Source organism: Sphaerodactylus townsendi, linkage group LG01 (genome assembly GCF_021028975.2).
Source record: "Sphaerodactylus townsendi isolate TG3544 linkage group LG01, MPM_Stown_v2.3, whole genome shotgun sequence".
Taxonomy (NCBI): domain Eukaryota; kingdom Metazoa; phylum Chordata; class Lepidosauria; order Squamata; family Sphaerodactylidae; genus Sphaerodactylus; species Sphaerodactylus townsendi.
In genome coordinates this window covers 140,051,411-140,078,042 of record NC_059425.1, presented here as the reverse complement: position 1 = coordinate 140,078,042, position 26,632 = coordinate 140,051,411, and the positions used below count along the sequence as shown (strand labels likewise).

The window sequence follows — 26,632 nt, the reverse complement described above, 5'->3', positions numbered from 1 at the left end:
CAGCCAGGGTTGGCCTGATTCTGGTCAGTGCAGCAACTCTGAAGAGGCAGGGCTTTAATGCTTCCTCAGGATTTTCCTGGTAGAAATCTTTGCAGCTCCCTGAGATGTTAGTTCCAGCATGATAATAAAGATAGCTACCGTATATACTCGTGTATAAGCCGACCCGTGTATAAGCTGAGGCACCTAATTTTACTGCCCAAACCTGGGAAAACTTATTGACTCTTGTATAAGCCGAGGGTGGGAAGCCGGGAGGCAGAGGGAGCTCCTTATTTGGGCAGTGACATCAGGGGGAGTCACTGCCCAAATAAGGAGCTCCCTCTGCCTGCCTGCCAGCTGGCTGGCTGGGCTTCCTCAAACCCAGGCAGGCAGAGGGAGCTCCTTATTTGGGCAGTGACTCCCCCTGATGTCACTGCCCAAATAAGGAGCTCCCTCTGCCAGCTTGCTGGCTGGGACTATATTCTGCCAAGTAACCCAGATGTTTTGAAAAGTTGATAAAATTATTAAATGTAACTAAATGTAAATTATTAAATGTATTAAATGTAATTATTAAATAATTAAATGTAAGAGATTGAACTGTCAGAGGAACTGCATTTTAAATAAATTATTTCATTACCTACCAGCAAATTTCCTTTTTTTCATAGATCCAGAGGAGCAGTACATCATTTTGATTTTTGAAACGGGACTTGACCCTCATGCAAATGCAGTCTTTGAGAAAATAATTGCTGATATTGGTGTCAGAAACAGTATTTCTGATTTTTTTGTAAAAATTCCATTTGAAGAAGCAAACAGTAGACTTGTGGCTTTTACAAAATCCTTTGAAGACACCTCCAAGGGAAATGCGCACAAAGAAGGCAAAACAAAACAAGTATTACTCTTATTTTGCATAAATATTAAAGTTATAATATTGTTAATTTTAAGAATCCTGTGATTTTTTTCTTAAAGTGCTTTAAGGAAGAAGGTCAGAAAATCAATTTCAGAGTTCATTTCATGTTATGCAGTATAAAGTGTAAATAGGTATTTCATGTCATTTTCTCTAAGGTTGTCTCTGAATCTAAAATGCAGCTTCGAAATGCAGCACAATTCCAATTTTTTGATGATGATGAATGTGGAGAACCGCATACAGTCTTTATTGGACCTATAGAAAAGTAAGCATATTTCCTGTATGGTGTAATTGCTTCCTATATTATAGAAATGTTGATGTTTATTATTTTAATGTTCTTCTATTTGCAGGTTGATAGTCTATCCACCTCCACCTGCAAAGGGTGGTATTTCTGTGACCAATGAAGATCTCCATTGTTTAAATGAGGGAGAGTTCTTAAATGATGTCATCATTGATTTTTATTTAAAGTAAGTTTTAAATATTAAGCTCTTTTGTGTTGCCTAGGTTATTTAGGCAGTTCATGATTGAAATTTCTTAAATTACAGTTGATGCAGATCAAGCAATTAAAAAAAATTGTAAAAGCTTTATTATCTATTTTATTTATTTATTCAATTTATGAGAACCCCCCCCCCTTCCCCATATGGGTCAGGTTGTCATATAACATCAAATATAATAAATAAAATGAAATTCAGAAAAAATCATGTAGTACCCTAAAACTATTTAAAGGGAGAGTGATAGAACCATATCAGCAAACCTCATTCATAGTAGTCTAAAGAATAGGAAGGACAGGAAAGGGGTAGACCAAAGAGATGGAATATTGTTGCTATCTTCGACCACAAGCCTGGCAGAAAGCTCTGTCTTGCAAGTTGTGTGGAACTGTACCGGATCCTGCAGAGCCCTGGTCTCATTTGACAGAGCATTCTACCTGGCTGGGGGCAGGGCTGAGAAAGCCCTGGTCGGGGACAACCAGACTGCGTTCAGGCCAGGGATTACCAGTAAGTTGTTTGTTTGCTCAGTGTAAAGCAAATATCTGGCCCTCATGGACGATTTCCAGTTAATGAAATGTGCCAGATATTTACACAGATTTTGTACACTACCTTCTCTTCAGAGGAATCCTCAGCAACCAGCCTCATAGCTGGTGGGACCTTTCTGGTAGGAGCAATCCTATGCAACTGGTAAACAAGCTGGCCAGGAACCCTCCTGTAGAACTGACTCCTGAGGCAGGTTGAGGGGAAGACAACAGCAGCCGGCAGCACTGGCTCTCAGAAGCCCATCAGTGAATGGAAAAATCATGCTGGCTGGCTGGCAAAGAGGGAGTAGAACACTGACAGGTCCAAAGAAGCAGGGATATAGTGCCTGGGTGGGGAGGTGGGAGAGGAGCATGGAGTTTTAGCATGAAGTTCTCTTTTCATATTGTTGTCCAAATGGACCATCTGATAACCAACAGCATGAAAAACGTAAGATTGGAAGCTCAGTCACTGTGAAAATTGTGGAAAGTGAGTAGTAGTTTGGAAATCTCAGAATCTTCCCATCCAGGATGCCCATCCAGCATCCCAGGTGCTTCATCAGGTTAATTTTCCCTGTTTTTGTTTTCCCCTTAAACTTATGCTCAGCTATTCTCAACATTTCATGTTCCCAGCAGCATATTTGATTATCATTAGGACCTTTTTCATTTGGCTAATTTTTCATTTGGTTAATTTTTAAAAGTTACTGTTGTGTATGCTTGGGGAGTTCTGTGAATATATAGAAGCCTTTTTGTTTTATATGGGCGATGTGGTTTTGCTGGGGTGTGTGTGAGGTGTGTGTGTGTGTGTGTGTGTGTGTGTGTGTGTGTGTGTGTGGTGTGTGTGTGTGTGTGTGAGAGAGAGAGAGAGAGAGAGAGAGAGAGAGAGAGAGAGAGAGAGTGAGTGAGTGATTGGCATGAGCCTTTGACTTCACTAGTGGGAACCTTTGAAAAACTTCTCCAGCAAATGCAAATAACCATGTTTTCCAAATGAAGGTATTTGGTGCTTGAAAAGTTGAAAAAAGAAAACGCTGATAGAATCCACATATTTAGTTCCTTCTTCTACAAACGCCTTAATCAGAGAGAGAGGAGAAATCTTCATGAAATCTCAAAACTCACGTAAGTGTGCTTATTTGTAGAACTGCAGTTAGAGAACAAGATCTTGCCATTGTAGAGATGATACTTTGCAAATTTAAAGACAAATGTGTTGTTGCCTTTATTAACAGTGGAATGGATGAAGTGAAATATAAGTATTCTAGTTCGTATGCATAGATTTAAACCAGCTTCTAAAAGATATTCACATCCTTCCCAAAATAATAGAAAATACAAGGTCCTCTTCATGCAGTGAGAACATTTATGGTGATTGTAGTTACTACCAGCTTTATTCACTCTTTAGCTCGTGGAGAGCAGCATTTATAAATGCCACAAACGAAAAGGCCCACATTATTCCTGAGTGCCATCCCAACAAACGTGTTTACAATAATGTAAGGTACAAAAACTATCAGGCCCCCTTGTCTCACAGCAGTTCTCTCTTTCTGTCTTCCTCCCTCCCCCCCTTCTCTCACACTCCCTCTCAATGGGAATCGCATCTCCAATGGGTGGTCAGATTACTCACCAGCCAAGCTGTCCTTCCCTCCTTGCTCCCATGGAGGCTCCCCTGCTGTCATCTATCTGCACCCAGGCAGTGGTGGTTCCTTCTTGTCCACTGGTAATCTGCCTGCAGTTCTGCTGTCTCAATGGTAAAATGAGTCAGTGAGGGACTTCTGCTCCTTTCTCTCACCTGCCTTCAGCAGTCAGGGCATTGGGGGAAGTGATGTCTTGATCCTCCTCCACCCGATTCCATCATTGAATTACCCACAGTGGAGGGATCAGATCCCGTACCTCTTCCCCCAATTGCTTCCACTGTTGTCAGCTCCTCAGCAGCTGAGATGGCAGAGATCAGCAACTTTCACTCCATCTCCACCCTCCTCCTCGTGCATTCCCTTGTTAGGACAACAGTTGTGTGCACTTGTGCAGACAACTGCTTTCTGTTTGGAGGTACTTTGTACCTTCTGACCCCTTTTTAGTTTTATAATTCTGTAAATCTGTGTCCAACCCCCACCCCCTCAAGCTTTTGTGTCTGTGTGTGTGGTCGTGACCTGTGGTTTAAATATCTTCTGATGGGGCCATGTGAACAAATAGATACACTGATAACTATTAATATTAAATAAAGAACTCTCAGTTCTGCTATGTAACTCTAAAACTCCAACTCTAAGCTTGCTGTTGTCTTGGGTGACTGCCATGGTGGAGATGGTTTTATTTGGTCTTGTCTGTGGCCAGTTTATTCCTTGTCCTGGCAGGTGCCTGAGTGCTGGGATTAGAGGGCAGAGACTGGGAAGAAAGTGGGGGTGGGTGGGGAGAGAGTGGAGTTGTTGAACTAGATGGGCCCTTCCATCTGTGGCATAAGGCCTGTGGCTCAGGGAGGTTCACAGCTTACCTGTCCTCTAGTTTCTCCAGTGATTAATGTTTCATGATGTAAGCCACGTGACTACCACAGGCCCAGTTGGGAAATGGGTTAGATGCCAGACAGGGGTTACTGCCAGGAGGGCCACAAATGGCCTGTCAAAGAGCCACATGAAACTTCTCACCTACTGAGTTAAACTCTCATTTTAGGAATGAGAGAATATGACACCTTGTAAACTTCTATAATGGAGATTATACAGGCACTTTTTCCCTATTGATATGTTCATAGAATTCAGCAAAAAAGACATGGACGAGTGAAAACGTGGACACGCCATGTTGATATATTTGAGAAAGATTTCATTTTTGTTCCCCTTAATGAAGCGTAAGTATATTTAGTTATATATTTGGCATAATATTTTATTTTAAAACTGTATTTTCATTTAGTTGCTAGAAAATCTCGGGGTTTTTTTCTGCGAATCACTTATTTGGAGGAACTATGGAATCCATACTGCAAGAATGGAAATAGGATTCATTTGAAGATAGTGTAGATAAAGAGATGTGTATTGTAGAAATGGTGCATATAGCAGAAGGAAAAATGCAGAGTGAACTTGGTTCAATTATTTAATTATGTATTCAAATGTTTATATCCCTCTATTCCTCAGAGCAGCTTACAATTATAGTTAAAACATCCCCAAAGTAAAATGGCAAGCCCCCAAATCCCTCCCCCCTTCCCTCCGTAAAGGATGTCTGTTATTCAAACCCCCTCAAAAGCTCTGGCAAACAGGAAGCCCTTGCAGTGCCTCATGAAGCTCTCCAAAGAGGGGTCCCTCTCACCTTTTCATAGGACCAATTCCACAGAGCTGGAGCCATGATGAAAATGGCTTTGATTTATGCCAGGTGGGATCAATCCTACATGGTGGGATAGTCAACAGATGGCTGGCACACAGAGACTTCAAGAAAATGGATGGTCCTTCAACTACAGAACATTTTGTGGCAAACTCAGGCCTGAATTTTGGAGTGTCTGTATTGAAAACCATGTAGGTGTCTATTACTTTTATAGTATAAAATATAACTTCTGACCACTTGAAGGCATAAGCATTTTCCACAAAAGATTTACTAAGTCTTTGTTGGAAGCTTCATTCAGTATTGGATTCACAGTTGCTCTTCCACTTGCAGGAGAACTGTTTTGCATGTTGAAGTGGAACACTGTGTAAAAAAATTGGAGTTAAAAAAACCTGAGTATGTACCAAAAAGTTTGCCTGAGAGGTTGTGTGTCAGTTTCTGCTTGAATGAAAGGATTGCTATGAAACCTACTATTATGCTGATGGAATTTTCACACAAGTGTTTGCATAGCGGCACTGGCAGCTATTTTCTTTGGATCCAACATGATAAGCAGTCTTCATTTCCACCTACCTGTAACTGTATCCATTAAAGGCATGTTCAGATAAAAGCATTGTGCACTGTTGCTGAAACACATTAAGGCAACAGTGCTAGTAAAACTGACATGTATGTTTTGAGCAAAGCACACATACTTCTATTTTGTCAAGGCTACAGCAGAAGGGTTGCAGAAATAATACCCTGTTCCTCCTATTGTCTATCAACTACTGAACACTTTAGGTAGGAGAAGATAATTTTATTCCTGCTTGTAAAGTGCTGCTTGCAGAATTGAGGCCCCTTCAGCACACGCAGAATAATCCATTTTCAAACCACTTTCACAACTGTTTGCAAGTGGATTTGCAATTCTGCACAGCTTTAAAGAGCATTGAAAGCAGTTTGAAAGTGCATTATTCTGCATGTTCAGAAGGAGCCTGAGTATTTGAACAATCGTGTGGTCTTTTCAACATTTCAAATTTTACAGGCAAATGCTAAGTCTCCCGTAAAATAGAAATTTAAAAAGTTATTATGGAAGTAATTCATGTATAGTGAGGAAGTACACTGTTCCACTGTACGTGAAACTTGGCTAACTATAAAAAGGTTAAACTGCATTACCAAATGTTTAAACTTTAATCATTTAAATAGGCTGGGATCCACAGTGGCCTATGAATGTGCTACAAGCTTTCCTATGCATGCATGAAGAGAGTGCCAATTTTCCTCTTGGGATGCATGCTGCGTTTAATGCCACTTCCTTTCTTCAAGAGCGGCTTTGTGGCCATGCCATTGGCTTAGGGGAATGTCTCTGGTACACTGTTGGTGGGACCCAGAAGTTATCTTTATGTGGATGTCTGACATAGTAGAAAAGCAGAAACAGGACTCAATACATTTGAGGTACAAAATGTTTCACAGTATAACAAATACCCATTAAGAGTGCTTTTTGAAATATTTCTTTGTTTTGTTTTGCAGGGCACATTGGTTTCTGGCTGTCATTTGTTATCCAGGTTTAGAGACACCAGTATATGAACCCAACCCTTACTATCAGGAACACATGCCTACCCAAATTAAATCTTCTTCTTCAGATCAAGACCGAAGCACATCGCCTGTTACACCCAGTGACTTGGATACGTTACAGCACACCTCCTCTGCAGCAGTAGCAGCAAAGAAAGTGCTGAACAGGAAGCAAAGTGACACATTGGCTGACACAGGCACAGAAGGGGAGGACAACGAGTTCCTCCACTGCAGACAACACCTATGTGGGAGAAGTGGGCTAAAACAATTGAATCAGTTAACTAGCACCAAAGATGAATTGAGAACTTTGGAACCTGCCGTTCATACGTGTGACCATCAAAGTTTGGAGGCGAATGGCATGCAGAGTGGACCTAAAGCTCAGATACAGGCTTCTGGTGTGTATTTTTGGTGTGCCTATTTCTTTTCTTTCTTTTAGCGACAATTGTTCAAAAAAAATGCTACTGGGAGAACTTTGTAAATTAATTATTTGAAGCCCTTAAGTAGTGATGGAATGGTCTAGGACCCCGGATACTACGGTATTGTTGAAATGAAATGGGCTCAAATGGGAAACCACTGAGGGCTACCTTTAAAGCACTCTGAACATTCTGAAGGAACAGCAGGATGTAACTGTAATTAATGTTGGGAAGAATATTTGGAATATAGCACTTTTGCCAATTATTAACATAGATCACTGATCTGACCCCTATGCTAAAAGTGCTTGGTTTTGATTTATATAGGGAGCTTGCTCCTGGTTTAGCATTCTTTTTTTGTTGGCAAGAAGCAAATTCCAGTTGATTTTGGGCATTCAAATTTGGACAACAAACTGTGACTAGATTGAAGTTTTCCTATTTTAACAAGCTTTCTGTTGTATCTATGCATGTGAGGAGAGGATGAAGGGAGTGTCCAAGTGTGAGAATAAAGTAGCCCCATTCTTGTCATGGGTAGATTTCAACTTGTTCCTTGTGTCTAAATATAACTTTAGTAGATCCACACATCTTTGGATATTACTCTGTTACAATAATTCACTGTCCTGTTCGCAAAGGAAAACCTGGAAAAAAATTATTGCCATAGTGCAGTGCAGTGTAGTGCAGTGTAAATTGTTTGTTGGTTTCATCAAGAAAAGTACTTTATCGGTAATTTACTATTGTACTTTCAGTGTTTTAGAATGTTTTGCACTGGCAAAAAATCTTAGTTTGTTTCGTCATAAAATATATCTAGGGTAGTAGCCAAGAATGAATAGGAAATATTGAATTCAGAGTTTTCCTATTTTTCTCATTTAGTGATTAGTTAACAAAATGAAGTGAGCTGTAGGTCTAAATTCAAAGCAAGTGAATTGAAAACCCACGCACAGTTTCTGAAAGAATATTATAGTTCTGTGTGATCAAACATCTTGATATTGGATGTGTTATATTGAACAGACTTGGTAATACTATTGTCTCTGTGAATCTGTATAAAATCACGAATTGATTTTTGTCCAGTGGTGCAGATTTCTAAGCTGTTGAACTCCTGTCAAAGTTCTGCTCACAACTTGAGTTTGATCCCGACGGAAATCAGTTTCAGGTAGCTGGCTCTAGGTTTACTCAGCCTTCCATCCTTCCAAAGTTGGTAAAATGAGTACCCAGCTTGCTGGGAGTAAAGTGTAGACAGCTGGGGAAGGCAATGGCAAAACACCCCATTAACATAATCTACCAGCTGCAGCCCAAATCTAGCTATGATTGCCTTTGTGAAGTAGCCACACAAAAGTAGCCACACAGAAAAGTAACCACACAGAAAAAATACTTCCTGAGAAGTATTTTTCTGCACTGCTGCCAGGTGCTGCCACTGACTGGTGCATGAGGGCCTGCCTGGGTTGGGGGGTGGGGGGAAAGGCCCCCTGGCTGTCAGGGAGGAGGAGGCAGCTCCCCCCAGCCTTGCAATGGAGCCCCTGAGGTGGGTTGACTGACTCTTCCTTGCAGGGAATGGCCCACCCTGTTCCCTTTTGTTGGCAACAGCTGCATGGAAGGTGCAGGGCACAAGCTGGCCACCGGGGGAGGCAGAATACCCACGCTGGGCTCCTTTGGTGGGTTGGGGCTGTGGTGACTGGTGGGCTAGGCAAGTGGGCTTCACATACACACACCAATCCCTGCAGGGTCAGATCTGCATGGCTGCTCCATCCTCTCCCTGCAGAAAGGGTGCTCTCTCTCTGGACTGAATGCTTCTGACCCAGGCTGAGGAAAGGCTACTGGGGTTGATGACCCCCTGGATTGCCCAGTACCCTTACAGGAGCGGGGGGACAACACAGAAGGCATCTCTTCTGCTTCTCTCTCACACTGATTCCCTCCTGCTTTACCATTTTAATTCTTTTTTTTCACTGGGCAAAAAAAGTAAAAAGAGTGTATTTGGTGGGCAGAGAGGCAGAAGCTGCAGACTGTTCTGCCGCCTAGGACTGAGAATTTCTAGGCAGGCTTGAGAAGTTGTCATGTCAGAACCCACCAATGCCTCGCTTGCCAGAATATATGAACAAGGGCTGAGTTTTTTGTGACCAGCTGGGCAAGGGTAAAGCTATTAATTTATTTCAGCCTGATCTTAATACTGACTTGTAAATTCATGCAACATTTCCAGGAAACCAGAGATTATGCCTAAGTACTGCAACAAAAACAAGAAGGTTTTATTGGGTTTTTTTGAGGAGAGGGAGAGGTAGTGAAGCATGTGAGTATTCATGGATGCATTTCAACCAGTTTGTTAAAATCATAAACCAAATTCTGGGAGAAAAAGAAGAAGAAAACTGGCTTATTAATAGTAATGCATTCTTCTTCTTCCTCCTCCTCTTCTTCCTCTATCAAAGTATCCCATCATCCCAGTGCAGATAGCCCAACAATTAGAAATTGCCGTGATGTTACTGTCTTTAATTTATTGTAGACATTTTTGTACCTTTTCCCCACCCCATTCAGGGTTCCCCATGCAACAAATATGAAAGATGACTGAGAATGAAAGAAAATGGCAAACCACTCCATAGTCTGCCTAGTAAACATAGCCCTGTGGGTCAAACTGGTGCTTGCACAGGGGACTGCCTTTACCTTTTTAGATGGAACAGGACTGAAGTGATATGGCCTCTGTACCTCTGCTGTCTCCTAGTTTAGGGTGCTCAGAGATGTCAGCTATTTGGGGTGCAATTTCAGTGCTTGGCCTGGGTACCATTTCTGTAGATCCACCCCTGGTGACAAGCCACTAATGGCCTTCTCAGCCCACCCAAAGAAGTTGCCATGGATGTTGGATCCTCTGGGTGGCAACCAGAACACACACACATTCGTTCGCTTTCCTTCCAATACCCTTTTGTATTCCTAAAACAGCTACATAAATTGGTTAACGTTTGCTTGATTATGTTTACGCATGTTTACAGTGTTAGAAGTTGTTTTGAATTTGCAGTAGGCCTCATGCCAAGAAAGAGGTGTGTGCAGGGAGGGGCACTAGAGATGTGGCCTGGGAGCCAAGGGGGCAACAGCCTGAAAATGTTTGGAAATCGTTGACCTGGAGCATCAAGGATGTAATTTAGCAGAGTGCTTTTGTATTAATTCTCCTGTGGGGAAGTGGAAATATATGGTTGCTAAAATACAAGGTCTAAAATGGGTGCTGTGTGGTTTCCGAGCTGTATGGCCTTGTTCTAGCAGCATTCTCTCCTGACGTTTCACCTGCATCTGTGGCTGGCATCTTCAGAGGAGATTCCTCTGAAGATGCCAGCCACAGATGCAGGCGAAACGTCAGAAGAGAATGCTGCTAGAACACGGCCATACAGCCCGGAAACCACACAGCACCCAAGTGATTCCGGCCGTGAAAGCCTTCGACAATACAAGGTCTAAAATCTTGTAAGAAACTACTTTCGGTAATATTTGTTTTCACAGTACACATTAGTGTGAAAAATTTCCATCTAACCTTGTGGTTTACTCATCTCATCTGGACACTAATATACCCTGTTGCACTTTTAAAAACAATGTACTGATCTTTGTTGTTAATGCAGATGGTTTACAGAAAATTCGGCTAAACTATAGTGAAGATTCAGCTGACAGCAGTAAACTGAATGAAGATGAGCTGATTGATTTTTCAGATGATCAGGATAATCAGGTAAAAACATCACAATATAAGGGATTAAGTTTTGCCAAGAATGTTTATAAACTCAGTGAAAACTGGTTGGGCAAAATGTCTGAAATCATTTTTATTCATGCAGTAGCATTTTCAAGTATTATTGCTCTTTTCCTTTTTGTATAGGAAATTAAGGGGGAGGGGGTCTCAGATTGATGTATGAAAGCTAAAAATAACATAAAATGCAACCCAGCATTCTGTGGATTGAATGTTATGCAGTTCAAGCAGAAGGCTCTGGCAAAGGGACAAATTTGATGTGATTTACTTTTCAGAACAGGGCCCGAGTTCCCTTGACTCAACTCTCATTTCCCTCAGTCAGATGTTGGCTGCAGGGAACTAATGTCCTAACTTCCACAGGGCCCAATGTGGCTCAGGACCATAGTGTGAGGGAAGAAGGGACTACAGTGCCCCTTTGCAGTTTTCCTGTCTCAAAATAGCTATAGGAAAGCATTTCCCCATTGCCCACAGGTGAAAAATGCAGGATATAGATATTTTAATAAATACTGGGGTTTTTTCTGAGGCAAATGTTGTGTGCAGTGAGAGCCAGTGTGATATAGTGGTTAAGAGCAGGTGGATTCTAATCTGGAGAACCAGGTTTGATTCCCCACTCCTCTACTTGAGTGGCAGAGGCTTATCTGGTGAACCAGATGTGTTTCCTCACTCCTACATTCCTGCTGGGTGGCCTTGGGCCAGTCACAGTTCTTTGGAACTCTCTCAGCCCCACCGACCTCACAAGGTGTTTGATGTGGGGAAAAGAAGGGAAAGGAGCTTGTAAGCCACCTTGAGTCTCCTTATAGGAGAGAGCGGGGGAATATAAATCCAAACTCTTCTTCTTCCTTTTATTAGCGGTAAATCTAGATTCTCTAACATTATTGTAAAATAACCACCTTTTTTTTTTTTTAGGAAAACAGCAGCGATGATGATGGCCTTGCAGATGATAATTGTAACTCAGAATTAGGACAGTGGCATCTAAAGCCAACTATATGTAAACAGTAAGTTTTAAAGTGGGAAACCTATACCTTTTAGTGACTATCCTGGTATATGGTGCTAAATATGCTTTGACATATTTTTACTGCAAAAATTTAGTGTAGCAACATTTACTCCAGAGTGTTTAATATGGAAACATCTAATTTATTGATTAGACATGATAAATAAGTTTGTCTGTGACAGAATTGAACACGGCATGTTCCTGTGCATGTATACTTCTAAAACCTTTTAAAACCTTCTAAAGTGAGGTTTTAAAATGGGGGTGGGGGGCAAATTCAAATTTCCCTATGTGCCTGCATTTTAACTTGGAGTATTTGAAACTGATTCAAGTTTTCCTAGACCAGAAGGTTGGCAGTCACATTTAAGGTTACCGACAACCCAAAGAAAAAACTTGGTGTCCTTTTAATAGAATCGTAATTTGATGTTTTGTACCATGTAGTATCATTTGCCTCAATGCCCTGAAAAGCTTCAACTCCCTATTTGCACATGTCAAGCCTCTGTTAAAGGGGTAATATATTCTTTCCCTAATTGTTGGCAACCATCATCATATTTCACATGGTGGGGATGGCATAGAGAACAACAACAATCTATGCTTGTGCCTGTTGTGGACAATTCTGTGACTATCATGGCATGCTACTATGACATAACTGTGCATGTGGGATTTCCACATAATCCTCCATGGCACGGTTCAGACATCTTGCTAAATAATGCCTTGGCCTTAATTCGGAAGTCCAGTTTAACCGCAGCTAAATAAAATTGTGAGCACACCTTGTTTGTTTAATTGTGCTTTAGGATCACTGCTAGTCGGAAAAGAAAATGAATTCTAGATTAGCCAGTGCAGCTGCATTCATATATCAGATAACCAGAGTTGGTTTCGTTGTGCTGTATGTGTGAAGGGAGGGGAAAGAAAGTAGAGCCATGCACACGTGTGAATCCATCACAAGCCAGATTTGTTGATATTTTCATGTAACAGCAATTTTAAAAGGCTGTGTAGATGCCTACAAGGAATGTTGAATTCACATGCCATGTAGTAAGCACAACGCATAGCTTGCTGGTTTGAATGCAATGACAAGCTGTGATTTGACACTAACTAGGAATGAGAAAGAAATAGTATACAGTGGGTGGACAGAATGCGAAGGGGGGCATGCAAACCCTGGACTCTTTCCAGGCTTATTCATGTAGCACCAAACCATGATTTTCACTGTGTTTGAAGCAAGCCTGTATGTATGTATTATATCAACTAAAGCACTAATTCTTAACTTGAGCAATGTGTAGAGTCCTATTTTGATCCTCATGCCCTCTACTTCTCTCTCATGGGAACTCACCATGCCTCAGACAGATCCTTTCAAAGTCCATGAATTAGGCTTCCATCCTATAATGTCCTCAAAAAAATAGTGAGATCCACATCATATACGCATTAAAACAACTTTTAGGGAAAAAAATTATTGAGTACATGTAGCCTATACGTAAGGTCTGAGAGGATAACTGCCAAAAATCAAAAGGTACTGACCAAAGTTCTGAACAGTCTCACCCTTTGATTGGAAGGGGATTTGTGCTAGAGAGAGCAGGAAACTTTCTTGTTGATTAATATCTTCCAGCTAGAGGTTGACTATACAGAGCTGGGAAGGGTCTTACAAAACATTTCCAAACTGCTCGAAGAAATAGAACACCACTGTTATCACACATCCTGAACTTCCATCATTCAATTGAGAACTACTTTTAGCGGTTATTTCTGCGGATCCAGCATGGTATTTCTGTGCCTCTATGGAGCCTCTTTGCATTGGGAGAGAAGGGGAAATAAAGGGAAGTGGAGTGCAAACCAGATAAATTTAAACTCAAGTAACTATTTGTGGAGGATTTTCCCGGCTGTGTGGCTGTGGTCTGTTGGATCTTGTTCCTAACATTTCGCCTGCATCTGTGGTTGGCATCTTCAGAGGTATATCACACAGGGAAGTGTGTATCACAGAGGGACACAGTGTGTAACAGACTTCCCTCTGTGATACACCTCTGAAGATGCCAGCCACAGATGCAGGCGAAACGTTAAGAACAAGATCCAACAGACCACGGCCACACAGCCCGGAAAACCCACCACAACCAGTTGAATCTGGCCGTGAAAGCCTTCAACAAAAGATCAAGTAACTATACCTCTAGTAGGACTATGACTCTAGTAGGACTTGTACCTTCTTGTTTGTATAGCTGATCTATTTTAGCCTGACAGTTAATCTGCACTTTTTTGGCTAGTGCTCTGCGGACAGCAACAGCTCCATGAACTGCCACCCTTCGAGAGAGGAGGAAGCAAATTCCACCTTTTCACCCAAGGCAGTGTCTCAGTAAGAGGGACGTGCTCTCTTTCCTTGCAAGGGACTCACAGATTGCCTAGACTAACCTCATGGACTACAGGAGTCCCTGCTGACCAGTTTCAAAACCGCTGATTTGAGATAAAGCAGTTTTGGTTCTCCACTACAGACTCCAATTTTGCCCCTCTCTATTTTCATTGCTTTGGTCCCTCAATTATAAATTCAGAACTTGTGAAAAATCAAGCTCCTTAAAAAAGTCCTGCAAAACATTGCTCTCTATATTGCAGTCCTAAGTGTCAGAAGTGGATATTTCACAGAATGGACCTTTCTCACTGCTTGAAAGAATTGCATGAACAGAGGCACACACTTCCTCTTCTGGAAGATTATAGGACCTTGTCTGTTGACATGGAGACCGCAAAAACACTTTAGAGAAAAAAACTTACTTTTAAAAAAGACTTTTACAGTTCAGTGTACCCCTCCTTTTTTCTACATTTTCTGTTTTATATTTATAAAATAATTACAATAATATGCCTACACTCAGTTTATAAAAATCTACACTCCTGCAGTGCATGTGCATGTGTTATGTGTAATGTGAAATGTGTTATGTGTAATGTGAAACCCCCTCTCCTCCCCTCCCCTCCCTTGCATGCCACCCCTCCCCTCCCCCTCCCTCTGCTAGGGTGGGTGGGCCAGGTCCAGATGCCGGGCCCCCTCTCCTTCCCTCCCCTCCCGTGCATGCCACCCCTCCCTCCCCTCCCCCTCCCTCCACTAGGATGGGTGGCCCAGGTCCAGATGCCGGGCCCACTCCCGCTCCTCCCATGCATGCCACCCCTCCCCTCATTTGTGGCTGCTGCCTCTCCCCAGCTGCCCGGCACAAAAAATGTGTAATGTGAAATGTGTAATGTGAAATGCCAGGTCCTACTTAATACAATAAAGAAACCTCACCAGTTCATTAAGCGTTTACAGTGTTACAGTCAGAGCTGCTGTAACTTGGCATGAATTGTCCAAAACAGATGGCTGATAAAGTATCCTACAGTCAATCTCTGCTCAAAAGATTTAATGATCCATCCATTTCAGACATGCTTTACTTGCTTATGTCATTTTGACATAACTTAGATGGTTGTACTACTAACATAAAATAATATGTAAGAAAAACTTGAAAGTACTATGTATAAGTTGCATATTTAACAGATGTTTATAATAATGATAGCCATGGTTGATCATGAATAGACTTATGCAGTTATCGCTGCATCTCCTTGTATATGTGTGTGTACTGCTTTCATCCTTTCTCTAATCTTTTTAATCTACTTACTTAAATTAGTGTCTGTTTGAAGTCACGCAGTTGTGTTTGAGTGCCTGATGTTAAAACGAGCATATCTTGTCAGTCTGCACGATAAACCAAAGTGTATATCGCTGCAATGGGATTTTTCAAGAGATTAAAGATCAGGAACATATATATGCGCTTGGATGCATGTAAGCATGCAGACACAAAGAAATAGGGAAGTCATATCACCTGTTTTCTTTGGGAACTAAAAACTGAATTAACTATTTTATATGATCTTTCAAGTGTACTGGGTTGACCTTGTGATGAAATAAAGTCCTCTAGGTGCACAGCTGTGAGTAATAAAGTCACCTTGCAGTAGGAGATATAGGGAGCCTGGTTGTGTTTTGCATGCTTTCTCCCCTGGAAGTAGAAATGTCTTTAGAATTCTGTGTAACTCTTTTTTCCAACTATCCCTTTTGTTCCCAAAGATAGATATTTGGAGTAGGACTGTGGCTGGTGGTAGAGCATCTGCTTTGCCAGTTGAAAGGATCAGGTAGTGGGTGATGTGAATGACCTCTGAAGACCCTCCCTCCAGTCAGAGCGGGCAGTACTGACCAGATAGACCAGTAGCCTGATCCAGTGTAAAGCACCTCTGTGTATGCATTCATTGAATAATTAAACATTAATGGGAGAAAAAACTGTGTTTCCTTGTAGGCCTTGCATTCTGCTTATGGATTCGTTGAGAGGCCCTTCGCGATCAAATGTTGTCAGAACTCTAAGGGAGTGAGTAATTAATTCTGATTTACAACTTGTGTTCTGTGCCAGAGTACTGTATAAAACATTTTCCTGACCTTTGTGCTTCATATCACAGATACTTGGAAGTTGAATGGGAAGTTAAGAAAGGTACTAAAAAAAGTTTCTCCAAAGATGTAATGAAAGGCTCAAACCCTAAAGTGCCACAACAGAACAACTTTAGTGATTGCGGAGTTTATGTTCTTCAGTATGTGGAGAGTTTTTTTGAGGTGAGTTATTGGGGTTATTTTAAGCATGTGTTTTGTTCTTAAATTCATATTTCACTTACCCAGTACTTCAAATTGAAAGTATTCCAGTATAATGTATTGTCAAAGGCTTTCACGGCCAGAATCATTTGGGTGCTGTGTGGTTTCCGGGCTGTAGGGCCGTGTTCTAGCAGAGGTAGAACACGGCCATACAGCCCGGAAACCACACAGCACCCAAATATTCCAGTATAGCTGGTTTTAAATTGTCGGATTGGAGGTGGCAGAAAGGGTTTAGAAATTTTCTTGCTTTCCTACTGCACATGTAATATAGTGTTTAATTCAGAATCAATTTACAAGTATCTTGATACTAGCATTGTCATAACAAGAATATTAATTTACTTCATTAAGACCCCACCTTTCTCTCCATTGGGGATCTAAAGCAATTTATATTATTCGCCTCTCTTCCATTTTATTTTCACAGAAATGATTTTCTGACATAGGTTAGGCTGAATGGACTATTCTGCACAGCATAATAATGAGTTACATCTGTTATTTTTTAATCTGGGTCTGTTTTATTCCTTTTTGTTTTTTACATGGGTGCCCATTTTCCATGAAGGAAAGAATCTGCTTTCTTTCTGTCCTTTTGCACGAAGGTGCTAATTTTTTTTTACAATGCAAACATGCAGGCCCGAACATCTTGTTATACCTGCGTTCTGATTGGTTGTTCCACCACCAATGTCCCCCTTCAGCCTGCTCCTACCTTCTGCCAAAGGAACACTTCCAATTGGTGGAGAATCTACAGCAACCCAAGCAGGACCTTCCCCTCCCATTTCTCCAGCTTAAAAATAAAGTTTTGGGCTTTGAAACCACAACACATGTGAACATGTTCCCCCTTAACATTGTGATATACAAAATAATAAAATCTGTCCAAAATGGGAGCAAACAGTATGTCCCATCCACATCCAAAGGTGTGTATCTGCCTAGCTATGAGCTCTGAGCACCCAAAAGATAAAAAGGAAAGGAAATGGGGCTATTGCTTGCAATAGCCTCGTTGGTTGCGAATCTGTTGCTGTATACATTTGGGCAAAATGGTTCTCACAGTTGCTGCCAAGGGGAGAAAACATGCTTGGGGGATGTTTCTGAAATGGCTTGCTGTCACACCGGTCAGCAGCTCAGCAGAAATGAAACTGACATGACGTAAGGCAGGAGAAAGGGCAGTAGGGCGGGAAAAATTAAACAGTTTGGTGCCCATGACATTCCCATGGAAGCGGGTTCAACTGAAGATTTTTCAAAAAGATCGCAATTTTGGCATTTTTTAAAAAACAAGGATTGAGGGAAATATCGCAGGTCAATCCCGCTTTGGGGAAGGGACCCATGCAAAGTTTTTGTCCAAACAGGATATTTCCCTTTGCCAGCCCATTTTATTTGTACTGTGTGGAGTGGACTTACGTTACTGGCCCAAGATCACCTACCAAGCTTCCATGGCAGAGTAGGGGGCTATGACCTGGCTCTCTCAGATGCTAGTATATGTTTTTTTCTATTTTTTGCTAAAAAAATCAGATTTATTGCGAATATAGGCTGTTGTGATTATTGTCTTTTTATGAATTAAGAGGACAATGCATTCTCATGTCTAAAGCCTGAAAAACTAATTTTGCAAGAAATTCTCTCAAAGCAGGTAAAAGCTCCACAATATTGCAAAAAAGTGCCCTACCTTACAGACCCCATTTGCTTCACACTAATGTAGCCAGACTCAATGTAGTTTTCCTAAAAGCAAAACAAGTTTAAGGAGACTTACCGGTATTTTAGCGTGCGTGTGTTAATAGCAGTGGTAACGACTAAGATCTCTAAGCAGCTAAGGTCTGCCATAAAAGTTTGAAGTTTGAGAAGACTTTACCTGTTTTTCCTGAAAATGAACAAAGTTGGTCCTCCAGAGAAGAGCTGCAACAAACTTCCCTGTGTGTTCATCTGAGATTGGGAGACATTTTTAATTATATGTATAACTTCTGAACATTTTTAGGTACAGTGTGTTACAGCAAACTTACTTTGTTCCCACTAGGATCCCATTCGAAGTTTTGAACTACCAATGAATTTAACAGACTGGTTTCCACGTCCCAGAATGAAGACAAAACGAGAAGAAATAAGGAACATAATCCTAAATTTACATGAACAGCAGAACAAAGAAAAGAAAGGGCAGAAAGATCCTAATTCAACAGAGAAATCTTTTCAGGAAGGTATAGAGCAATTTATCAGCAGCAGTTCAGACTGAATTTTTTCTCTGTTGCAACGCTAAAAAACTGATCTACCTTTCTACAGTCTGTCCATTCTAAGGATTTTGAAGTACTGTCGCTCAGGCTTCCTGTTGATGCTTATGTATTTGTGTCATTAATTCAGATTCCTCTCCAAATGTATTAAATAAACATATATGTACATATGTGAACAAGGCCAACTTTTTTCAACATTTGTAATTAAGTTTTTTCACTTCTTAGGAAACTTTTGTTATGAATTTCGTTTAATAGAACTTAATAGCAACTTCTAGACACAAAGCAAATAAAAATATTTATAGGATAAATTGGTTAACTTTTTCTGTGTTAAATAAAATTGTCATTTACCATTTCCCAGGAAGACTTCCATAATGCATGGGGAATGCCTATGTAGCAAGCTGAATCAAATTCATACTTTGATTTACAGTTGCCATTACAAAATGTTCTGTTTTGCCATGTGCAACAATATAAGAATGTGTCTAAATGCACTGTTTCCAAGGTGAGTGGTTTGCATTCAGAACATAACCTTCAATAGCAAATGCTTCAGATACAGAACATATTAAAAGAGAACTTCACAAGTGCTTGGGATAATGCTGCTTTACAACTACAGGTCATCTTATCTGAGCAGTATTTAATTATTGGTCTCCAATGCAGTAAATTTCAGTAATACTGTTGGATCCTTTCTTTTGTGGTTCCTAATTGTTGTGCAACTGTACTTTGACAATGATAAAACTGTATTTTCTGGTAAGTGTGCTTGAAATAGCAGCAGATTGCCCACATTACATTTTCTGTGTTGGAATTCTGAATGTCACATTCATGTGCTTTATCAAATGAACATTTTAAAAATGTATCAGTACTATTTTTTGTATTGTCCAGAAAACCAAAATATTGCTAGACCTTCATTGCTTGCTTGCTTATTAATTTTCAGTAGAATTGTCTAAGAATACTGAGTCAACTCGTTGGCATATTTTCATGATGTAATTTGATTTTTTAAATTATGTAAAAGTCAAGCCTTATGATACCAGCTCCTCTAAAAGTTCAGAAGAAATCAACGACATTCTGTAACTCCTTTTAAAAATATAAATACTCAAAATAAGGAAATGAAAACTGCTCTTGCAAACCTCTTTTACTGTAAAACTTTTTATGCATTATATGAGTGGAAATAGATTGTCAAATGGAAGATATCGGAGAGGGAGGATGTAGGGAGTAGAAGGAAAGCTCTTGCCACCATTACAAATTCATACATATTCAGATCCTTTTTACCTGTTTATGAAAGAGAGAAACTTTGCAACTCTGTGTCACCCCTTGATCGCCATGGCAGTATTCATTGCCCAACAGGTCTGCAATTAGTTTGTTCAAGGTGGTGTTCAGAAGATCTAGCAATAGGGCAGTACTTTTTGGGGCTATGGTCCTATTAACTTCAGTGGGATTTACATAACCTATATGTACGACTGCAATTGCAGACTTGATCATTTTTTTAATGTTTTGATTCAAGATTTAGAAAAAAATTGCTTTTTTGCTAGAGAAGATGCTTTCAGCCCACATACCATCATGGTTTCCACTCATCAGTGGGATCTGTACTGGCTTCTCAGCAAATCTGAAACAACGTTAACTAGAATTTTAAAGGGCACCAAATTACTTAATATTCTTGCATTAAAATTGCTGAAAACTCCTGCAATTTTTAAAAGCAAAACTAGCTAGAATTAGTGGAAAAAAAACAAGTGTAGAAATGGGTTGGTATAGCAACTTTTTTTAGAGTAACTTGAACATACAGTAGAGGCCAGTAGAAAAAGATAAACTTTATCTAATGAAATACTTTTCCAGGGTACCATTATTTATTATAGTATTTTGATTATCAGTGTATTATTTTCTTTAACATGTTTTGCAACATCTTGGTTTCTCATTATTCAGTTCTATTCCATAGAATGGCCTGGAGCTTGTATTCCATTTCAAAATGTGATAAATGCAATGTGTATTCCTTAATTCAGTAAAGGATCAGTCATACAGCAAGCTGATATACATGTTAATATAGAAAATTTATTTTTTTAATAAAATGATAGAAAAAAGTGTCAAGAACTTGAGTATTTACAACTCATATTTAACTAGCCTTATAGTGATTTGTACCTGCAATGCATGTAAAAAAACCCACTCTGCTTAGCCTAGAGTATGTTGTTAGAGACAGTTTACATATGATATATAAATGTATGCTTTTCTGCAACTTATCAAAGCATTTGCCTTTTAAAACACTGATAGGTGTGACCAGTATTAATTAAACATGTCATGAATGAGTTGGTCAGAGCTATCAAGTAGCTAACTAATTAGATGCATCTCTTGTATTAGTTTTCATGTTGGATAGAATAACAATTAAGAATTCTTCTAAAAGTTTTAGATTACTTACCATGAAAAATGTATGACATTTTGGTAAACATTTGCTAGAGGCAGAAGCAGAGATGGCACTTGATATTCCCTTATGGCATTCTTATTTTTCTTGTTGAGACAGTTGCCAGTATTCACACGTTAGCAGAAAATATTAGAGGATTATTCTAATCTAGCTCCTCTAATAGTGTTTATCTTTTATCTAGAGAGCTTTCTACTTTCTCAAGGGTTCAATTACAACTTCTATTGAAAAGCATTTTAGTATTCTTTCGTCTAATGTTAGGAAGTATGTAGAACATGTTACAGAACAAGAAAAACATGTCTGTCTTGAAAAACTCGTGTTTTTCCCCTGTTCAATGATAGATCATTACCCATGGCCTGCATATGCACATATCTTCTTGTTTTCTGTTGCCAGCTCCATTTTGTACCAAATTGTCCTTGAGTTCTTTACAGCTCAGTTGGAACAAATCTGCATTTTCAGAAATATGGTATAGGTCTTTTTGTACCATGTTAAGGAATTGGTTGTGTGGAACCTTGCCCCATGAGCAAACTGACTGTAGGAACTGGTTGTAGTGGTTTTTCTGGGCTGTGTGGCCGTGGTCTGTTGGATCTTGTTCCTAACATTTCACCTGCATCTGTGGCTGGCATCTTCAGAGGTGTATCATAGAGGAAAGTCTGTTACACACTGTGTCCTGTGTGGACCCAGCATGTAACAGACTTCCCTCTGTGATACACCTCTGAAGATGTGTATCACAGCCCAGAAAACCCACTACAATCAGTTGAATCCGGCCATTAAAGCCTTCGACAATACATTGACTATAGGAAGGTTGTAACCATAGCCTTGCCTCTTCTGGTATACTGAGCTTTCCATGTGCAGTGTTTTGATGAAAGGACTAGTCAATCAGATTTGCCTGCCTGCATTCTGAATGGTACAGTCCAAGAATCCATACTTAGTCTTCTTTTGCAGATGATTAACTAAAGCTGAAGGAATTTTGCCCTAGGATTCCTTGGGCCTGAAATATTTGTACACTGAAATACTTTAGCATTTTAAGGGAGTTTCTAATATTTTGCACACTGAAATGGGATCTGTTTCCAAATGGGATCTGTGAGCACATAAATTACCAAGTCTGTGTAGCACTTCCCTTTTTTCTCCCTAGCAGATGACAAGTCGTCACTGCCATATATTATATTCTGCAGTTAAAGATATAGTGAAGTCAGTATCACTTTGATCATTTATATATTGCAATTGCCCTTGTTGTTAATTCTGGATAGTTAGGGACCGGTGTTTATAAATTTAATGTTAACATCTCTGGGAGATTGTGTTTCCAAGTGTGCTTTGAAGTATCCCTGAACCATACGATATACGAAGGAGCAGTAAATTGCGCTGATGTTTTATATGTACATAAGAACATAAGAACAAGCCAGCTGGATCAGACCAAAGTCCATCTAGTCCAGCTCTCTGCTACTCGCAGTGGCCCACCAGGTGCCTTTGGGAGCTCACATGTAGGATGTGAACGCAATGGCCTTCTGCGGCTGTTGCTCCCGATCACCTGGTCTGTTAAGGCATTTGCAATCTCAGATCAAGGAGGATCAAGATTGGTAGCCATAAATCGACTTCTCCATAAATCTGTCCAAGCCCCTTTTAAAGCTATCCAGGTTAGTGGCCATCACCACCTCCTGTGGCAGCATAGTCCAAACACCAATCACACGTTGCGTGAAGAAGTGTTTCCTTTTATTAGTCCTAATTCTTCCCCCCAGCGTTTTCAATGAATGCCCCCTGGTTCTAGTATTGTAAGAAAGAGAGAAAAATTTCTCTCTGTCAACATTTTCTACCCCATGCATAATTTTGTAGACTTCAATCATATCCCCCCTCAGCCGCCTCCTCTCCAAACTAAAGAGTCCCAAACGCTGCAGCCTCTCCTCATAGGGAAGGTGCTCCAGTCCCTCAATCATCCTTGTTGCCCTTCTCTGCACTTTTTCTATCTCCTCAATATCCTTTTTGAGATGCGGCGACGAGAACTGGACACAGTACTCCAAGTGCGGTCGCACCACTGCTTTACATAAGGGCATGACAATCTTTGCAGTTTTATTCTCAATTCCTTTCCTAATTATCCCCAGCATAGAGTTTGCCTTTTTTACAGCTGCCTTGCATTGAGTTGACATTCCCATGGAACTATCAACTAAGACGCCTAAATCCCTTTCCTGGTCTGTGACTGATAGCACTGACCCCTGTAGTGTGTATGTGAAGTTTGGATTTTTTGCCCTTATGTGCATCACTTTGCATTTTGCTACATTGAACTGCATTTGCCATTTCTGAGCCCACTCCCCTAATTTATCAAGGTCCGCTTGGAGCTCTTCGCAATCCTTTGTGGTTCTCACCACCCTACATAATTTGGTATCATCTGCAAACTTGGCCACCACGCTACCCACCCCTACTTCCAGGTCATTTATGAATAGGTTAAAGAGCACTGGTCCCAAAACGGATCCTTGGGGGACACCACTCCCGACATCTCTCCATTGTGAGAACTTCCCATTCACACCCACTCTTTGTTTCCTGTTTCTCAACCAGTTTTTAATCCATAGGAGGACTTCCCCTCTTATTCCTTCATTGCTGAGTTTTCTCAACAGTCTCTGGTGAGGAACTTTGTCAAAAGCCTTTTGGAAATCCAAGTAGACAATGTCCACCAGTTCACCCCTGTCCACATGCCTGTTTACACCCTCAAAGAACTCTAATAAGTTTGTAAGACAGGATTTGCCTCTGCAAAAGCCATGCTGACTCTTTCTCAGCAGGTCTTGCTTTTCTACATGTTTTATAATTTTATCTGTAATACTTTCTGAAATTTCAACAGTGTTGGATTGGGTCCTAAAAGGCCATTCTATCGGCACAACAATAGCGCAGTTGAATGGCATTTATGTTTGAGAAAGAGTGGGTTTTTTTCTTACTGTTCTTTTCACTGGTCATTCTTCATTTGGGGAGGGGGTGTTGTAGGAAATAGGATTGAGATAAATCCTACAGCATGGGAAATACTTAACCAGAGATGGGATTCTGCCAGTTTGAAGCGGTTCTGCAGAACTGGTAGCTAACCGGCTGGAATCCCACCACTCCAGGGCGGCCACCAGAGGCATAGTGGGGCAAAATGATGCCCAGGGCATGATCGGCCCTGGGCACCCCAGCCCAGTTCCCCACACCCCTACTCAGAGAGGAAGCGCACCTAAGCAGCCTGCTCTGAGTGGGAAGCAGCATGGCTGAAGTGCTCCAACCACGGCTGCACTGCTTCCTGCTCCCAGGCTACTCGTGTGAGGGATCATTTTGTGCCACCATGTGACTAATTGGTGTGAGCCCAGGACCACTCCAGCAGGCCTCCCCCAAAGGCTGCGCCGCTGGCCCAGAAGGCGCCCCCCCCCCATCGACCCTCTGAAGCTACCACCTTCCCTCGCCTCCCCCCGCCCAACTTTGGAAAGGGGGGACAGGCGCAGCAGGCAGGTAAGTGGTTGGGGGAGGGGGGTGAACCGGTGGTTGATCTTTTACAATCCTACCACTGTATTTAACCATGTGTGAATAAAGACTGATCAAAATTAAATCCAATTAAATGTTCATTATTAGAACACTTAATGGTAATGTCTGAATCTAGCAGCTGTTATTATCCTGGCAGTATTAGAGAAGGTTACAGGGCAGGAGAAAGAAAGCAGAATCACTTCAAAAGCTCTGTAACTGATAAGGGTAGCATTCCCAGCTGCAGATCTGAAAACATTGTGTCACTGAAACAGTTTGTAGCAATTGGTTTGTTTTTACAAACTGATATTTACATCAAACAACATTACTGGTCCATTGTTGTGAGGAGGGCTGCGATTTAATTCTGGTTTGCTGGCTACTCTGGCCCCTTCCACACATGCAAAATAATGCACTTTCAATCCACTTTCACAATTGTTTACAAGTGTATTTTGCTAATCCACCCAGCTGCAAAGTGGATTGAAAGTGCATTATTCTGCATGTGCCTAAGGGGCCTCTGGTGGACAGACGAAACTTTTTCCACTGTGCCTGCCACCATTGCTACAGCCTGAAAGTTGCTGCTGGGCAAACATTTTGCAGATATTGCTGTATGTCAGGCAGCTCTGCATGCAGAAAGGGAAAGATAAATTGTATATTTGTGCCTTTCTAGAGGACCAGTAGAATCTATTGTGCTGCCTTAATCGATGTGTGCTGGAATGCAAGAGAAAAGTCTGAAAGATGAGGCTCATAGGTCTGAAATCTCTTGACCTCTTTCTTCAAATGGAACGATGTGGCAATTGATGGCAGAGCTCCGCTTGTGCCCATGTAGAAATCTTGCATGCATTCACACATCTTCATCTCCTAATTCTAATAGCGACTCCAGCAACTTTGAAAGTTGATTATATTAGAGGCCATTCAGGACATGATGTAAGGCAGAGGTGATGTTGGGTATATTTCTTTGATGCCTTTGCAGTCCCCTGAATGATTCTGTACTAGCACAGAAATAACTCTGTAAAGAGCTTGACCTCCAGGTTGAAAACAGCATATGCATTCCCTACCCAAAGAGAATAACCAGGCTGTTGCCGAGCACTGACTGCTCTGCTGTTATCTACTCATTGGTTCCCTGAGGAAAATGTAGCTTTAAGCAAGCGGTGGGGGAGGAGAGAGAGAGCACAGATAGCTGTTCGGGGTTGTTACCCTTTTATTTTTCTTGCATTCCTGCCTCTCTTTCAGTTGCATCTGGTACAGGCCCTTTTTAAAACAGTGCTGTGGTTGAGCAGTCAAGCTGCCAGTCACATTTGCCTTCTGTGCTTGAGTGAAATACAAAACTGATTCCTGTGATCATAGCAGGTGTCAACATACTCTTAAGGGACGGCAGCTGCTGAGACCCAGTTCATCTGGTGGGACTCGCCATGGTTTTCTGTTTACTTTTCTCCTTGCGGGCTGTTTGTGACACCTTCCCACCAAAAATGCTGGCCAATTTTTTTTTTATCTAAAGCTGGTGTCAGTGAATAAGAAAAATATTTGCCACTTCAGTTTATTGTAAATTTTGACCAGTGATTGGGAAGCCTTGCCTATGCTGAATACTGCTAGATGTTGAAGAGAGAGGGTTGGGGAGCTAGCCATTCTGTGTATGCCCCTTGAAGGCAGTAAAACATCCAACATGGGATACTGGCTAAGAAGCTTTAAGATCTCACCAGCATTACCATGCACATACTTTATAATATCCAGCTTGATGAAGGATGCTAGTATACTTGAAAGCTTGCCTACTTTTTAGAGTGATGTTGTTTGGGTTTAACAAAAGGCACCACATGACTTTTGTTGCAAGAGTTGATTTTAGAAGGGTTTGCCCAACCATTGGACCCAGTTGTGATTTCAATTAAAGATATAGGCAAACAGCATACGTTGTTGGTATGTGTGGGATGTTTTCTGCGAAATAGGCCTCACTTATTGTCTATTCCATTGACCCAGATGAGTGTGATCTTGTCAGACCTCAGAAGCTAAGCAGGGTTAGGAGACCAGGGTTGCTACACAGAGGCCGGCAATGGCACACAACCTCAGAATGTCTCTTGCCTTGAAAACTCTGCAGGATTGCAATAAATTGGCTGTTATTTGACAGCACTTCCATTGACCTCA

General features: G+C 41.1%; 1 protein-coding gene across 2 annotated transcripts in view; it reads left to right on the top strand.

Annotated features, from left to right (window-relative positions):
* Nucleotides 1-20,706, top strand: part of SENP6 (SUMO specific peptidase 6) — a 64,265-nt gene extending 43,559 nt beyond the window's left edge. For both annotated transcript variants that reach the window (XM_048495696.1, XM_048495687.1), the window contains 11 exons: nt 642-865; nt 1,039-1,145; nt 1,231-1,347; nt 2,880-3,002; nt 4,615-4,707; nt 6,666-7,102; nt 10,702-10,805; nt 11,727-11,815; nt 16,086-16,154; nt 16,243-16,393; nt 18,426-20,706. In XM_048495696.1, coding sequence (XP_048351653.1) covers nt 642-865; nt 1,039-1,145; nt 1,231-1,347; nt 2,880-3,002; nt 4,615-4,707; nt 6,666-7,102; nt 10,702-10,805; nt 11,727-11,815; nt 16,086-16,154; nt 16,243-16,393; nt 18,426-18,635 — 1,724 coding nt within the window. In that variant the 3' untranslated portion in view covers nt 18,636-20,706. The remainder of the gene's footprint in view (nt 1-641; nt 866-1,038; nt 1,146-1,230; nt 1,348-2,879; nt 3,003-4,614; nt 4,708-6,665; nt 7,103-10,701; nt 10,806-11,726; nt 11,816-16,085; nt 16,155-16,242; nt 16,394-18,425) is intronic.
* The last annotated feature ends 5,926 nt before the right edge of the window (nt 20,707-26,632 follow it).